A 15,670-nucleotide genomic window follows, 5' to 3' on the forward strand; every position below is an offset into this window, starting at 1 on the left:
GGAGCACGGCGCACCACGTGACAAGACTCTGGTAGTCGAGCTCCGAGGGAGCGAATCCGGGTAGGGGCACCCGGGCTTCCCGAGGGTCGGTGTTGGTCCTGGACGCCGGGGTCGCACGGAGCCGCCGTCATGGGCCTGGGCGCCAGCGCCCAGCAGCCTGCGGGCGGCGCCGAGGGCTTCCACTTGCATGGGGTGAGTCGGCCCCGGGGCGCTGGTGATCTTGGAGGTGCGTCGGTTGCGACGCGTCCGCGCGTTTGGTCACCTGCCGGCTGGTGACGCGAGGTCCCGGCCCGGGTGTTGCAGCTGTGGGATGCGAGCTTCCTGAGCAAAGTGGCATCGCCGGACTCCGAGCTCCGGCCCCTCTGCTGCCGCCGTGGGGCTCGGCGCCCGCCCCAAATGCCAACTGTGCAGGAAGTGGGGGCGTTCCGTGTGGTGCTACCCGGAGTGGCATTCTTCCGGGTGAAGAACGCGCCGGCTCCAAGCAGGACTCTCTGATGCACTCAGGGTACATTGGTGATGACCTGTGTGTGCGGTGCTCTGTGCTGACCCAGGGAGATCCAGCAGCTTCAAGGACCGACTGGTCCCCTGCGCCGATCTTGCAGGCCCGGCCCGCCTGCCGCCCGTCTCATTGTCGAGAGGGCTACAAGGGAGCGAGGACCAGTGTTAACTAGCCAGGGAAATGGGGCTCAGGAGGCCAGGAGAATGCCACATAAGCCTCGGAGAGCGTTTGCAGCTTGAGGCCAGCGCCCACGTGGTGAAACCCTGAGGGGAGGCCGGGGAGGCCGGGACTGAAAATGGTCTTTAGGTGCCCCTGCCAGGAAGTCTGGAGGAGCCAGCTGCAGGACAGTGAAGATGGAGCGGGGTACCTGGCTAGATGGGGATTTAGGATTGAGCTCTAATGGAGGTGAGACGGGCAGGAAGGTCTTTGTCCCCGGTTCTTACCCCCTGCACACTTACCCTTTTGTAAAGGATGGATGAAGAGATGGGTATAGACAGGCAAGTTTGCCATTTGGTGCCTGGCTGTTGAGTGGTCTCTGCTTTGAAGGGAGGCTCTGTTACCAGGTGCCACTTGGGAGGGCTTTTCTAACAGGAAAGCCAGGCTGGTTTTGAGTACCCAGCATTGACAGGATTTGTGCTTGAGGATGGCTTTCCTAGCACACAGGCAGACAGTGGACTTCATCCAGCCAGGACAGTCTTGGAACAGGTTTGATGGAAGATAGAGGAATTCAGGATGTGGGCAAGGAAGGAAGCCATGGTTTGATGGTAGGAGTACAGAGGGACAGGAGGAAGCGGTCAAAGGATCGGAGGTCATCCTCTACATAAGTATGCTTTTGAGCACCTACTCTGTGGCAGCAGAGGTAAAGCTGTGACCAGAATAGACAGCATCCCTATCCATTCTTGTGGCACTTACATTTGAATACCAGTTTGGAGGGAAGGAAGACCGTAGGAAAAATATATGGTAGGTGGTAATAATTGCTAGTGAGAAAATAAAGCAGGTTATGAGAGGCTAAAGAGAGATGGGTTGGTGCCATTTTTATAGAGTGGTCAGGAAAGACCACTCAAGTGATACTTGGACAAATGTCTCAGTGAGAAGTAAAGAGTAGACAGTATAGATATTGAGGAGAGAGTATTTCAGTCAGAAGTCCCAGCAGTGCAGAGGCCCTGAGGTGGGTTGTGCTTCTGTGTCTGAGGAAGTGCATGGAGGTAAAGCCAGTATTTTTGGAAAATGACCAGTGTCAGGAGGAGGCCAGGCTGTGTAGGACCTTGCATGCGGTCCGGAAGATTCAGGATTTTGTTCTGAAATGTGAGACCTTTGGTAGGTTTTAATTGGAGAGGTAACACGATCTGCTTATATTTTTAAAACTTGAACAAGTGTGCAATATTCTATAAATACTGGTATTCTCACCATGTGCCAGGCGTGTTGGTAATGTCCCTGCCCTCAGCAAGCCTATAGTAGGGAAGGATTCACAGGGAAATAGCTGTTAGAGGCCAGTGGTTAGGGGAGGACTCTGGGTTGGATTTCCTAGGGACTGAGCCCTTTTTCTCATTTTAACCTGGAGTTAGTTAAATGGTTGAATGATAAAGCAGGTGAGGTGGTACCCTCCCTGCCAGCTGGGGCTGGGTGAGTATGTAGGCTGCCATCACTGTTCATTCCATGAGGTTTCCCTGGTGGGGAAGAATAGGACGGGGTGTTATGAAAAGCGGCACACATTGTGGGGCTACATGAGGGGGGGTGTGCTGGGAGTCTTCAGGGAGAGCTGGTTGGAGGGGCAGTGGATTTTTCAGGAAGGGGGTGCAGTGGGTAGCAGTATAGATGATTTCAGCTGTGGACCCAATGAACAATGACAAGGCCTATGGTGAGGGAAATGGAGTTTAGCAGGCAGAGGGCAGGCCCACAGGGAGGGTGGGCTAGGGGAGCACCAACCCTGGGAACTGGGGTGCTGAATGTCAGACCTCATTAATGATGAGGGCGGCTATCACAGTGCTGAGGAGGGTAGCATGGCCTTTCCTGAGGGGAGGTGGAGTGTTTTGCAAGTCATCCTGCTCAGGGAGGCGCACCCTCCAAAGTAGCCCTGTCCTTTGGTTTTCAAAAGCTCCTGAAGGGATAGAGGGCAGAGTTCAGCTTTCCTGAAGCAGGGTCTATGAGCAGATTGCCCTCTGGGCTGGGCCAACTAAGGTTGCTGGGTCCATGTTGGAAGTTGTGACACTTCTGGAGGTGGAAAGTAGGGAGAACTGATACCAGCGGCAAACTGGATTTAACCCAGAGGCTCAGCACTTTATTCTGAGCAGACTGTCTGGGACCCCCTTTCGACTTAGGGAATCCAAGACTGGAGGGGTTGGTGGGCAGCAGAAGACCTCAAGAGCCTGAGACTACAAGAGTCCTAGGACACAGAGGCCTGGCTGTCACCCAACCCTAGAGATCATCAAGTGTCCACAGTCAAAGGCCTCCCTTCAGAGTTCAGGACCTGGGGACAAAGGCCATGTTGTGTTAGCATGGCTCTGTAAGGCCTGGCTGTACTTTTGGGAACATATTGAGCTGGGGAGTCCAGAGAAGACTAGGGAGCATCCTGGGATTGGGAATGGCTCAGGGAGGAGGTTTCCTGCATGGCTGTACTGTGAGGCTGCTGGGGAGGCTCGTCAAGCCCAGTCCTGCCCTTGTGGTCTGCTCTCCTTCCCAGTGTTCTTCAGTGGCTCTCAGTCACTTGCTGGATTGAGCCACAGGCTGCCTTTCCTACTCCCCGTTTCTGGGCACAGCCCTCGTTGTATTTTTCCTGCCTGCTTTCCTAGGACATCGGGGTCCTTTGTCCATGTCTAAACTTTTCTAATAACCCCCTCTGGCTTTGCCGCCAGTCCCAGCCCAGCCCTCAGGGGCAGCATTTGCCATAGGCCTGGGCCAGCCTGTCTCCATGTGAGGTGTCCCTGGAAGCATCTGTGGATGATGATCAGGAACAGACCCATTTTCGTAAGAGGAAAGCTTGCAGCCAGGAAGGTAGAGAAAGGGGAAGAGGTGGACCTGGACAATGCCAAGCACGTGTGCTCTCAAGGGCACTGGGGTAGTGATATACCAGGAGAGGCAGTGGTTCTGGGAACCACTGGGGGCTTCTTTTTTTTTTTTTTTTTTCCTCATTTGAGGGGCCAGGGATTCGGACCGCGGTCCTTCCGCATGCTAGGCGAACGCTCTCCAGAAGGAGCTGTTTCGTCAGCTCTGGGTGGGGGCTTCTTGAACTCGGGGTTGGTGCAGTGACTGGCCTCTGTCGTGGGACAGGTGCAGGAGAACTCACCGGCCCAGCAGGCAGGCCTGGAGCCTTACTTTGACTTCATCATCACCATTGGGCACTCGCGGCTGGTGAGGTCCCCACCCTACCTCTGCTTTGTTTGCGTGCTTGCGTCCCTCTGTCCCACAGGAGGCCCAGTCTACCTCTGCTTCTGTTGTTTTTCCAGGGTCATTGGGGACAGAGGGACTCTTGGAGGTGGCTACAAGGCCTCAGGAGCCTCCCCCTTGGGTCTGAGGGTGTGGGGTGTCTGGCCAAGCACAGTATGGGGTGTTCTGGACCCGGGAGGCTTTGTGCTTGCTTTGCTGTGTTTTCTGGCAGGCTGAGGGAGAAGGGTTGGGAGTGCTGGGTGGTGGCGTCGCAGTGGCTACAGGCCTGAGCCTGGCCTGTGAAGCCCGGGCCTAGTCATTGCTCCTGCTCATCCGGCACCTGACCCTGCCCGGGCTGCTGGCCGTCAAGGCCCTTGTGCCATCTTAGGCCCTGACCTGCCCAAGGGGCCTGACCTGGGGCTGGGGGGGTGGGGCCTGGGGCCGTGTTGTCAGCCCTGCTGCCCCTGCAGAACAAGGAGAATGACACGCTGAAGGCGTTGTTGAAGGCCAATGTAGAAAAACCCGTGAAGCTGGAGGTGTTCAACATGAAGACCATGAAGGTGCGCGAGGTGGAGGTGGTGCCCAGCAACATGTGGGGCGGACAGGGCCTGCTGGGCGCCAGCGTGCGCTTCTGCAGCTTCCGCAGGGCCAGTGAGCACGTGTGGCACGTGCTGGTAAGTACAGGGTGGGGTGCTTGGGAGGAGGTGGGACGGGTGGGGTAGGCACACAGGGGCTGGATGGCCAGGATCGAATGGGCGGGGCATGGGCCAGAGGCCAGCAGCAGTGGTTTATTCGGGGACTTAGTGTGGGATCTCCTGGTGTTCCAGTTCCTGAGAGGGCAGCTCGTTACCACCTGAACTGCGGACCCTGCTTCCTGCTGGCCTTGTGACTTTGGGCACTTTCTTACCTTCTGCATCTTAGTGTCTTATTTTGAAAGGTGGGGATACCATCTACTGGCATGGTGGTTGTACTGCCAGAGTGCTGTCGCTATTGCGAGTCTGTCTCTCAAGATAGATTAGATTTATAGTGATTTTTCTGGTTTATTGTTATATAGCTAATTGATACATAAGCACGCCTCAGTGGCTGAGCTGTCAGATTGTAGCTACTGTGCACCGGACACCTGTGCTCATCTGGTGTCCAGGTTCTCAAGTACACAGTCCTGTGGTGTGGTGGAAGGAAGGTGCCCGAGCTAGAAGCTGGCTCACTTGTGTTCTCGCCTCCTCCATAGCTCCCTGGCTGCTTGGGGGAGACTAGCCAGGTTTTTCAGCCTGTCTTTGCAGCCTGCCCACAGAGGTTTACCCACGAATAAAAATGTGCCTGATGGTACAGATGTCTTTGCATTTCTCAGGATGACTGGGAGGCTGGGAGTGAGTGGTAGAGCTTTCCAAGGGAGAGCGCAATCCTCGTACCAGGTTCGCTCATTGCCCTCAGCGCCAGCCCTCAGCCAGGGCTCTCGCGTGCCTCAGCAGGCACAGCAATGCATTTGGCACTTACTCTGGCCAAGGTGTGGTTTTCTTTCTTCACATGTATTTCTTTTCTTTTCTTTTTTTTTTTAACATGGAAATATATTTATTGATTTTTGAGATGTAAGCATTCTACAGATATATTATGTGACAATTTGATAGGGTGAAAGAGCAAGTATTGTTTTTGGTTTTGATCACAATTAAATTTACAAACAACATGTAAAAGTAAAAAGAATTGTAAAATGTTTGAAAGGTACCTTTAAAATGCTATGGTACTTATCCTATAAATAAGGAAAAAAATCATGAATATATATACAAAGGGCATGCATATAATCCAGAATTACTATTGTAATTCTGAGGCAGGGAGGTAATAATTTTAATGCCGTCCTCAAAAACTTTGTGAGAACCTCTCTCCAAATATAAATGGAAAGGGGCTGGGGATGTAGCCCATTATTAGAGCACCCCTGGATTCTATCCCTATTACATTCACATAAAAAAATTACATTACTATGTACATATACAGGAAAGAAAACAATCTGGATAAAATATAAAATTCATTTAAAGAGGTATACTATTGATACAAACAAGTAAAAGCATATAAAATTTTATTGTCAATAGAAACAAGAATCATGCGTATCTTAATTTCAACAATGTCCTAATGAAGTAATGGGAATTGTTATATATCCATAAAATATAGACAAAAATAAAACACTGTTATCTGAAGTGAGGAAACATCTTCTACAACATGAAATATAGTCTATAAAATGAAAGAATAAAGGAAAGGAAAATTTAACCAACCATAGATATATTATTTACAAATGCTTTCATATAACTACAGTTTGCAACTATCACTACATACCACAAAAGAACATTTATTGTGAAGCTTGACTTTCATTTCAGAGAAAATCCATAACAAGTATTTATTTATAAAAAGCACAGGTAAATGAATTTAATGAATAAATATATGAATAATATTAAACTGCTTTAGGATATTAATTTATTAAAATGGCTTGACCTTGAATTCTCCAAAAATGCACATTATCACCTGGAGATCACAAATAACAGAAAATCTTTTAGAGCATGCTAACATTCAGTAGCAAAGGACAGTTTGGGTGGAAAATTTAAATGAACTTGGACATCACTGTAGACAAACAGAAGATTTTAAAGAATTTGAAAACATGATAAACATAGGGCAGTACATATTCAATGATTACAGGAGAAATAAATCTAAGCTTCTGAAAAACCTTTTCTGCTAAGAAACGTCTGCATCAACATTTTGAAGTTTGGCTTCTTCCTTGAACTTCGGGCTTCTCATCTGTGTCTTCTTATATGTGTAGGCCACAATATTTTATATCACTCCATTACTCTCAGTATCACTTTTCCAGGAAGACCAAGTTTCTGTAATTCTCTAACATCACATTTCTGTATAAGTTTTGTTGATCTGGCTGAAGGCATTTCCACTCATCTTCAGTGAAATCAATGGCCACATCTCTGAATGTCAACAGTTCATGTAAGCCAGTGTGGCCATCTTGGATTATCCCAGAAGTGGACGCTCCCACCTTTAGGTGGGGCAAGTTCCATCTTGAGACACCTGCTGGACACTGGAAGCTCATTGTCATATACCTCTCATGCATCAGGCTACTGAAGACTGGAAGCATTTCTGGGTGTTCAGGAGCCAGTCCTCCCTAGGGTTCTTCAGCCCTTGCACAGCAGAGCAACCTGGGGCTCCAGAGGTGCAGGGCCCAGAGAGGGGTCCTGTCATTCTTTGAATCCTGGATGACTTTAGATTGAAAAGCCAAAATACTGGCTGCTTTTTCCTTGGCCCTTTCACTTTTTTGCATCGTTCATCATGTTTTTGAGTTTAAACACCAGGCAAGACAGTTTCACCAGTCATCTTGTATTCTTTTCATGGATTTGGGAGTCACTTGAAGGTGAAGCCTGATCAAGAAAGTTGGAGCAAGGGCTGCTCTCAGGTCCCATCTAGGGTGCCAAATTTATTGCCAAAATCTCAGTCCTTATTCCAGATGCCAATCTAATAATGAGGACACAGTTTTGAACAAAAGAAAAAAGATGATTTATTGCTTTGCTAGTAAGGGAGAAACAGGGACTGCTGTCCTAAAGTCTGTGATTCTCTTTTATATGTATTTCTTTAATCTTCTAAGCATCCCTATGAAACCTATTCTGAATTGTGGGGAAACTGAGGCTGAGAGTGGTTCCGTAATTCCTTTCTGGTCACACAGCTAGCAGTTGGAGCCAGGAGTTGAGCCCAGGGTCAGATTCCAGAGCCAAGTGCTGAATCATGCCATGGTGCTGCCCTCTGCTGGGCAGGCTGTAGGCCTGGGGGACTTGGGATGAGGTGAGGGAGTCTGGGCTTGCAGTCCTGCTTGACAACAGAGGACAAGTGTCCTACTCACTACCTGAAGAGGTACTACCTCCTGCCTCTTCTCTCAGCTCAGTGGCAAGGCTGCTGGTTTGTGATTCTTTCTCCAGGATGTGGAACCCTCTTCACCTGCTGCCCTTGCTGGCCTGCGCCCCTACACAGACTATGTGGTTGGCTCAGACCAGATTCTCCAGGAGGTGAGGAGCCCATGGCCTGCCCCTCCCAAGCGATGGATGGGGTGTGGAGAGATGGGTGGTGTTCATAAGAAGCATCATTGCGAGGCTTCCCGACCAGTGCCAGGAACAGGCCTCAGCTGCTGTGTGTTTCTCATAGTCTGAAGACTTCTTTTCTCTCATCGAGTCCCACGAGGGGAAGCCCTTGAAGCTGATGGTTTATAACTCCGAGTCTGACTCCTGTCGGGAGGTGACTGTAACTCCCAATGCAGCCTGGGGTGGAGAGGGCAGGTACTTCCTGGGGTCAGAGGGCTGCAGGGCTAGGTGGGTGGGGCCTGCCTAGTAGGCATGGACTTCCAGAGTTCCCTGGAGGAGGAGTACTGGGCACTGGGCCCAGGAACTCCAAGGCTGACTACTAGCCTCGGAGTGCCCTTTCCAGCTCCTTAATTGCTGGTCATAGGAGGGGGTGGTAAAGGTAGGGAGGACTGTGACTGTGGATAACCCCCTGAGTTGACTGTTTCTGGTATTTGGCAGTCTGGGATGTGGTATCGGCTACGGGTATCTACACCGGATCCCCACCCAGCCCTCCAGCCACAAGACGCCACCTGTTGCCCCAACACCTGGCACCCCATCACCTGGCACCCCGCTGCCTGGCACCCCATCACCTGGTGCCCCACTGCCTGGCACCCCTCCATCTGGCGCCCCACTGCCTGGTGCCCTGCCACCTGATGCCTCACTACCTGGTGCCCCGCCACCTGGACCCACCCCCCAGGACTCTTCTGGCCTGGAGATGGGTTCCAGGCAGAGTGACTACATGGAGGTATGTGTCAGCCGAGGCAAGAGGGGAGTTTATATGGGCAGAGGGGCCTGCCAGCCCCAGAAAAACACTCTGGAAGCTACCCTTGGGGTGCCCTAGCAACCTCATTCTTGTGAGACCCTTGTGCCTTTGGAAGACCCACATACTTCTGGGACTCTGTGCCCTGTCTGGGATAATCAAATCACTTTTGGCCCTCCTGTCCCTTCAGGTGAGCCACTGGTTGTTATCTACATTCATGGGTGGGAAACTGGGACTTAGAGATGGGCAGAGCCTTGCTCTGTGCCTCAGGAGGCTGTGGCATGCTGGGCACCTGATGGCAGTGCTGGCCCTGCTTTTGTGGTTGATGAGTGGGTTGAGGACACTTTGGGCACGGAGGTTTGTACCAGGGGCGTACTGGGATGTTTTCCAGTTATACCTCTATTCAAAGAAGGCCCTCCCTTCTGGTCACCGAGGGCAGGGGAAATATGTTGGAACCAAGTAGATACCTGGGGCTCAAGGGCATGGGTAGAATGCCCCCTCTGTGTGGATATGGCCCTTTGACCTGACCTCACATCACTTGTAGAGGAAAGAGCAGATTACCAAAGCCATTTGCTTCCCACCTAGGCTGGACTGTGAAATCCACCTCAAGTCACTCTCTTGATGGTCCCCTTCCTATTCCTTCTTCCCTGGTGCCCCTAGGCCCTGTTACAGGTACCTGGCTCCCTCATGGACGGACAGCTCCCCAGGCCTGAAAGTCCCAGCCACAGTGCTCCAGACTTTGGGGGACTTCCGCATTCCATGGAGATTCCTCTTCAGCCTCCACCTCCAGTGCAGCGAGTCATGGATCCAGGTACTGGGCAGGCCCAGAGAGGAGGCTGAGGAAACTGCAGCCCCTGGTGCTGAAGTGGGCTGAGGCTCACAGTAGTGCCAAAACATTCCTTAGGGCCTGCTGACCATACCTCACATGTGCCACGCCATCTAATCCGTTGCGTGGGTGGGGAGTCTAGTTCAGAGAAGAGAGATGGCCTACTTCAGGTCACAGAGCAGACTGGAGATGGGGCAGGGTCTGAGCTGCCCCCATGATGCCCAGCCCTAGGCCCTTTTCCTCAGAAAAATGCCGTGGGAAACCTCCTTGGAGTTGGTTGGATGACATCACCAGGAAATGAGGATGTTATAGTCTCACAGGCTAGGCCAGAGATAGATGTCCCAGGCACAGGGCAGGGTGAACCCAGGGTATTGGTTTGCCAGCAGTCAGGGTTTTGTGCTGGCAAAGAACTGTCTTCCCTCCTCAGGTTTCCTGGACGTGTCAGGCATTTCCCTCCTAGACAGTAGCAATGCCAGCGTGTGGCCCAGCCTGCCCTCCTCTACAGCACTGCCCTCCACAGCCATCTCGAACTCAGGACCAGAGGATGTTGGCTCCAGCAGCAGTTCTCATGAGCGGGGTGGTAATTGACTTCCCCTTCTGAAGCCTCTGGGAAGGACCCCAGGTTGCTGGGAGTCTGCCCTAAATTCCTCAGTTGGGTCAGTTAGAGGCTGCCCATTGGGTGGAATACAGCCACACAGGAGCTCATATACGTGATCTCCTATCCCCCATCAAAGCCTAAGGAGGTGAGGGATTGGGCATCACGGTACCCAGTACCATGGTGCTAGGTTCCGGCTCCTCCTCAGCCCCACCCTTGTGTTTCAGGTGAGGCCACATGGTCTGGGTCAGAGTTTGAAGTCTCCTTCCTGGATAGTCCGGGTGTCCAGGCCCAGCCAGACCACCTGCCTCAGCTGACTCTTCCTGACAGCCTCACCTCTGCAGCCTCGCCAGAAGATGGGCTATCTGCTGAGCTGCTGGAAGCTCAGGCTGAGGAGGAGCCTGCAATCACAGAGAGCCCAGACTGCAGGGCAGAGGCTGAGGGCCCAGCCAGCCAGGCTCAGATCTCTACCCCAGAATTACAACCAGAGCTGTGATAAGGTCTCTAGTGACATTTCATGAGGTCCAGATGTGGGCAAGCAACCAAGCTCCATGTCTGACCCTAGCCCTGTATGTTCTACTTCCTTGGTTGTAGCTCCAGGTGATGTGCCAGGGCCTCTGTTGGCAGGGAGCTTTATTTCTTCTCAGAGCCTCCTTGGGGTCTCCAGGAGATGACCTTGCAGCATTTACTCTTGTCTGATGGTCCTAGCTTGGAGGCTTTCAAGCAAATCCTTTTGAGGTGGTAGAGGGCTGGGGGCAGCACCACAGCTTAATGTTCTGCAGGAGCTGGGATAGGAAAGGAGGGATTCTTTGCTGCTTTGGTGGGAAATGAAGGCTGAGTTGATAGTGGGAGAAGACCATGTGCCCTCAGGACCAGTCTTTTCTGGTCATTGGGGCTGCCCAGGAGGCAGCAGGGTCTGGACATGATCCAGGGTGAGGGAGGAAGGAGCTGTGTCAGGTGTTGCCTGATGCTTTGTAGGGCTTGCCATGATCCTTCCTGCACAGCCCAGCCAGCCCATCTGCACAGGAAGGGACCTAAGCCCAGGGCTCTACCCGCCCAGTCTCCATCACTGATGACTCCTTTATGTGCCCTCATCCTTGTGCTACAGTACAGCATTTGGCTTAGGCACTGCTGGAGGAGAAAGGCAGTATGCTCGCCTCTCCTGGGGGTGGTGGGGTTTGAAAACTCGAGGCCCTTCGCAGAGACCCAGCTATGCTTGCACCACATTTGTTCTTCCCCAGGGCCTACATGCCACACATCTAGTATCCCAGTGGCAACTCCTATAGGCTCCCCAGCTTACACAGTGATCTCTGAATAGACAAAGCACCTAGTCCCAGTAATGAATAAAAGTTGCAAATTAAGCTCACCGTCCTATGCAAACCCTCAGTCCACCTCACTAGATGTCCTTTTCTGTTGTATGTGGGAACAGTGTTCTCCCACCCCCAGGTGCCTTTGGAGGCTAAGGCAGTCGGTCGGTCTACCCTGCTGAGCTCCTGCAGAAGGGGATGACTCCATCAGTTGAAATCCTCTGCTGCTTTGACCCAAGTCCCTCACTTCCCACACTGTTGTGTCCTTGATAATTATCGTGAAAGCTGCCTCTGGCCTTGTCTTCTAGCCTCCACCTAGTTGATAGGTTCACTGTTACAGCTCCATTTGTATAATATGTGTAGGATGGTGAGTACAGGAAATTCAGTTCTGTCAGGCCTACAGGACAAGGACTGGGGGGCAGAGACCAAACTATGGAGGAACTAGGGCCCCAAATTAGCAAACATTAAGTTTCAAGCACTGTGACTATATTTAAAGCCAACCTTTGTCAAGCCTACCAGAGCTGCTGATAAGTCTGCAGAACAGTGAGGCATTGTGCCCTGGATTGTCTGGGAGCCCAGTGTCAGTCTGTAGGAATGCAGGAAGTAGAACAGAACCACCACAGGACTGTCCTGGGGCCAGCTTCCCTTAGTTCTGTAGCCTGGCAGTCTGACCACAGTTGCCCTCACTGGAAGGTTACGGCTCCTCCTCCCTTTTCCTTTCTCTTCCCCTATAAACTGGGGGATAAAATGGTATCAATGCTAATTATTTCCAGGGTGAATATGAAGCCAGAAGTTTCTCTGTAATCTGCTAAGAAGGAAATGACAAGTGAAAAAAATAAATATGTACTACACTTTGAAATATTTTAACTAAAGCCTTTATTCTATACAACTGTGAAATACAGATTTTTACCCTTTTGGCATTGCAGACTCAAATTTTCTGGAAACTGTATTACTGGTGTAACTGGAGGGGAAAGAAAATAATATAACCATGCTGGGGGTCAGATCTACAACAGGGAGGGAACACAGCCACCCAAGGCTCAGCACATGGGGCAAAATGACCCAGCAAAACCCAGTCTGTTAGCACAAAGGCCCCTCGTGCAAACACAACTGAAGGCTGGTAAATGATTTTTTTTTTTTCTTTTTTTGCCATTAGTTCACAACTATTGCTAAAAAATGTGCACCAAAAGCGCACTGTTGTATCCAACAGATAGAAAGGATTTTAAAAAAAAAGAAGCCGGTTGCTCTGAGGAAAGGATAAAGACCACCTCAGCTCCTTGGAAATGTGGCCGTGTCTCTGCTCACTTCCTCAAGGTGCAAGAGGTACACTTTCCAGAGTTAGCTGACCAGCAGTGAGGGAACCCTGTCTCTGCAGTTGTGCGGATCAGAATATCTCAAATTGTAAGGTATGGACCTTGGTCCATAATCTGCCCCCAACTGAACCTGTGAAGATGTAGAAAAGAAAAAACCTTCCCACCCTCCTCCCCAGTCCCTGCTACTGTGGGGACAGGCCACACACAAGCTGGGGAGGCAACTGGACTGGAATAAATTGCCCTCTGAAGGCACTTGTGCTTCTGGCTTCGTACAAGGAGGCTCATCTTATGTAGTTTTATGGGGGTGGACCACTGATCTATGCTGAATACAAATGACCTTGGGAAGAATCCAAAGTGTTTTCTGCCAAAAGTTGAAGTGTTTATCCCCAATAAGTTATATTCTGTACAAGATTCAAATGATTCTATGAAAGCTTTAGATTGTTAGAAAGAACAGTGAAAAGAAGATCTGGATACAGGTACAACAAAACCTGCATATAAAACTTTGGAAAAACAAATATGTATACTTTCCAGATATGAATATCAAACCAACTCACTATGATATCCCTTTACTGTGACACCATAAATTTTAGGTAGCATTTGAATGAAATTAAAATTTCATCACGGTCTTATTTTGATGGTGTCAAGCTGTTCACCCAGAGCAGGAAGCTGTGGTCTCAGCTGCTTGGCCCATGAATAAAACTAGACGCTGAAGGAAGGTGTGAACAGTCGCGCCTCCCAGGGGCTGCCGCACAGCCAGGGTGTCAGGGGTGCAGCAACTAAGCTCGGCTGCATTAACTAGGCCCAGAAGTCCTAGTGCTGTAATCCAGCACCTGGAATTGCAACAGATCTACCTACACAAACATATCTGAGATGCAATATTAAAAATGAGCCCAACGTCAATCATTTATTATGAAGTGGGCTGGCTCTCGAATTGTGCAACAGCAAATTTCCATTAAAAATAACTTTTAAATGGTGAAAACGATAGATTTTCTTTTTAGACAAACTTGGAAAAAGCCTTCATAGGTACTGCATGAATGGAATGTACTCTTGGAAAAGTTCCAGAGCTTGTGGGTTTGAAATTGAAACACAGTGACAGATGTGGCCCTACTGATGTTCTCTAACAAGTGCTAACACACAAAAGGTAAGGTCCCTTGAAAGAAAATGAGGAAGCGAAGTCTGCACTGGCCTGTCATCAGTTCTCAGGACAGAGTCTGCCTGGGGCTCTTCTGCTCTCGCACTCTGCTTCCCTGGGGGCAGCTTAATCTACACGTGGAGACTGGTTTCTATATTACATCTCAATTAGTCACTTCAATTGAAAGATAATCTCGGTCCATACCAAATCGGCCATTAGAAGTCTTGCTCCCGTTGGGGATCAGTGGGCTTCCTAGGACTACTCTTGGGGCCATAGAGGAAGGTAGTAAATGAATACCCAGGAGCGTTAGCCCACCCTTCACGTGGACTTCTGACGGTAATGGAGGGTGAGGTCACCACCACTTTTCCATATGAAGTGTTTCACTGTTCGAAGGTCCATATTTGGATCCAAAACCTGAATAGCAAAGAATATATTAAAAACTTCACAGTCTCTAACATCTAAAACCTTCATCCATAACTGAGACTCACTACCTGAGGGCACAGCTTGTTCACTCCTTCCCCATGCCTGGTGGCCTCGCTTGCTAGTACCGCTCTCATGCATGCAGCCGGGAAACTGGGCACCGTGAGATGTGTATCTTTTGTGGCTCTGCCAGGACACCTCTCAGCCCTTCCCCTGAGGAAGCACCTGCAGTGTATCTCGATTTAAAACCGTCCCATCATTTCTCCACCCACTGCCTCAGCACATCTTAAACACAACAGATGCTGCTCTGCGAATCAAGACAACCTTGTTTTTTGCTTGTCAGAAAAAAAGCTACTCGCACATTCACATTTGTCTACGTGTGTCTTTAAATCTGTGTCCCTATACTGAAAACCACCCCGAGGTAAACAGGAGCTTTAGGAAGGGCTGAAGAACCCCTCTGAAAGGGACACACAGATAGGCGGGGAAGACCAGGGTTCCTCAGAGATTCTCTGAAGGCAGAACGCCCCCAAAACAAGAGATCTGGGGACTAAAGTCACAGCACAATTATGTAACTTTCTGAGCATCAGCACTAGAAAAAAATGGGGCTGTGGTCCTCAATACTTACCTGGTCCTGGCATAAAAGTTCAATTTTCTCCTCTGCCAACACAGCAATATCCTCTTCTTTTTCCTGTTCTCCTGGTTTTTCATTATTAGAAGAACTAGTGGTTTGAGACTCATTATCCAAGTTGATAATTTTCTCATAAACATGTTCCATTACTTTCCGGACTTGGAGCATATCACTAGCAGACAGTCTATCTCTGTAAAGGTAATGGAATATTGTGACATCAGGAAAAACCACAAGATATTATCTCTTCCACACTGTTTTCCTTTGTTAAAACATACCACAGAAACATAAATCAGTATTTTTTTTGTCATTGCCTTAGTCCAGTTTTAGAATTGTCAAAAGATTTTCTATAGGGTCCCAAAGGTACACATTATGTGTAGCTAAATGAGACTGAGTAAGCACATGTTCTTGAAACTTAACATGCAGAACAACCTTTTGGGTTTTATTCCCTTAAATTCTCTCCCAAAGCATGGGCAAATTAAAGACTCAGAAAGGAATGCAGGCCCAGCACTTTTGGGGCTCAGTTTTCCCTCCACTGCCACACCTTCAACTAGCACCTGAGGGAGATAATGCCCACCTCGAGAACACAAGCCTACAGACTGGGCATCTCCAGTTGGATGTCCCAAACCAGACTCCTCAGTGCCCCCATCCCCAAACATACTTTTGTATCTTTGACATCAGCCAATAGGCATTAAACTGAGTAGTTAAGGCTTAAACTCTAAAAGCCACCTGGAACTTCAGG

At 49.9% G+C, this 15,670-nt stretch overlaps 2 protein-coding genes across 7 annotated transcripts in view; one reads left to right on the top strand and one right to left on the bottom strand.

Moving 5' to 3' along the window:
- Positions 1-60: 60 nt before the first annotated feature.
- On the top strand, positions 61-11,536 carry GORASP1 (golgi reassembly stacking protein 1). 3 transcript variants are annotated; one of them, XM_079115624.1, is made up of 9 exons: positions 61-192; positions 3,767-3,847; positions 4,333-4,536; positions 7,816-7,902; positions 8,039-8,169; positions 8,413-8,698; positions 9,374-9,524; positions 9,967-10,119; positions 10,362-11,536. In XM_079115624.1, the coding sequence occupies exons 1-9, from the start codon at positions 130-132 to the stop codon at positions 10,628-10,630; spliced, it is 1,425 nt and encodes a 474-aa protein (XP_078971750.1). In that variant the 5' UTR covers positions 61-129; the 3' UTR covers positions 10,631-11,536. The 3 variants fall into 3 exon arrangements, with proteins under 3 accessions (XP_078971750.1, XP_078971751.1, XP_078971749.1); XM_079115625.1 differs by lacking the exon at positions 61-192 and adding an exon at positions 260-505; XM_079115623.1 differs by lacking the exon at positions 61-192 and adding an exon at positions 525-751.
- A 764-nt stretch (positions 11,537-12,300) lies between these two features.
- The window catches only part of WDR48 (WD repeat domain 48), a 41,995-nt gene continuing 38,625 nt past the window's right edge, over positions 12,301-15,670 (bottom strand). For all 4 annotated transcript variants that reach the window (XM_079115613.1, XM_079115612.1, XM_079115615.1 and 1 more), the window contains 2 exons: positions 14,929-15,121; positions 12,301-14,297 (listed from right to left, as the gene is read on the bottom strand). In XM_079115613.1, the coding sequence (XP_078971739.1) occupies positions 14,202-14,297; positions 14,929-15,121 (289 nt within the window). In that variant the 3' untranslated portion in view covers positions 12,301-14,201. The remainder of the gene's footprint in view (positions 14,298-14,928; positions 15,122-15,670) is intronic.

Source organism: Sciurus vulgaris (assembly GCF_902686455.1).
Source record: "Sciurus vulgaris genome assembly, chromosome: 16".
NCBI lineage: Eukaryota > Metazoa > Chordata > Mammalia > Rodentia > Sciuridae > Sciurus > Sciurus vulgaris.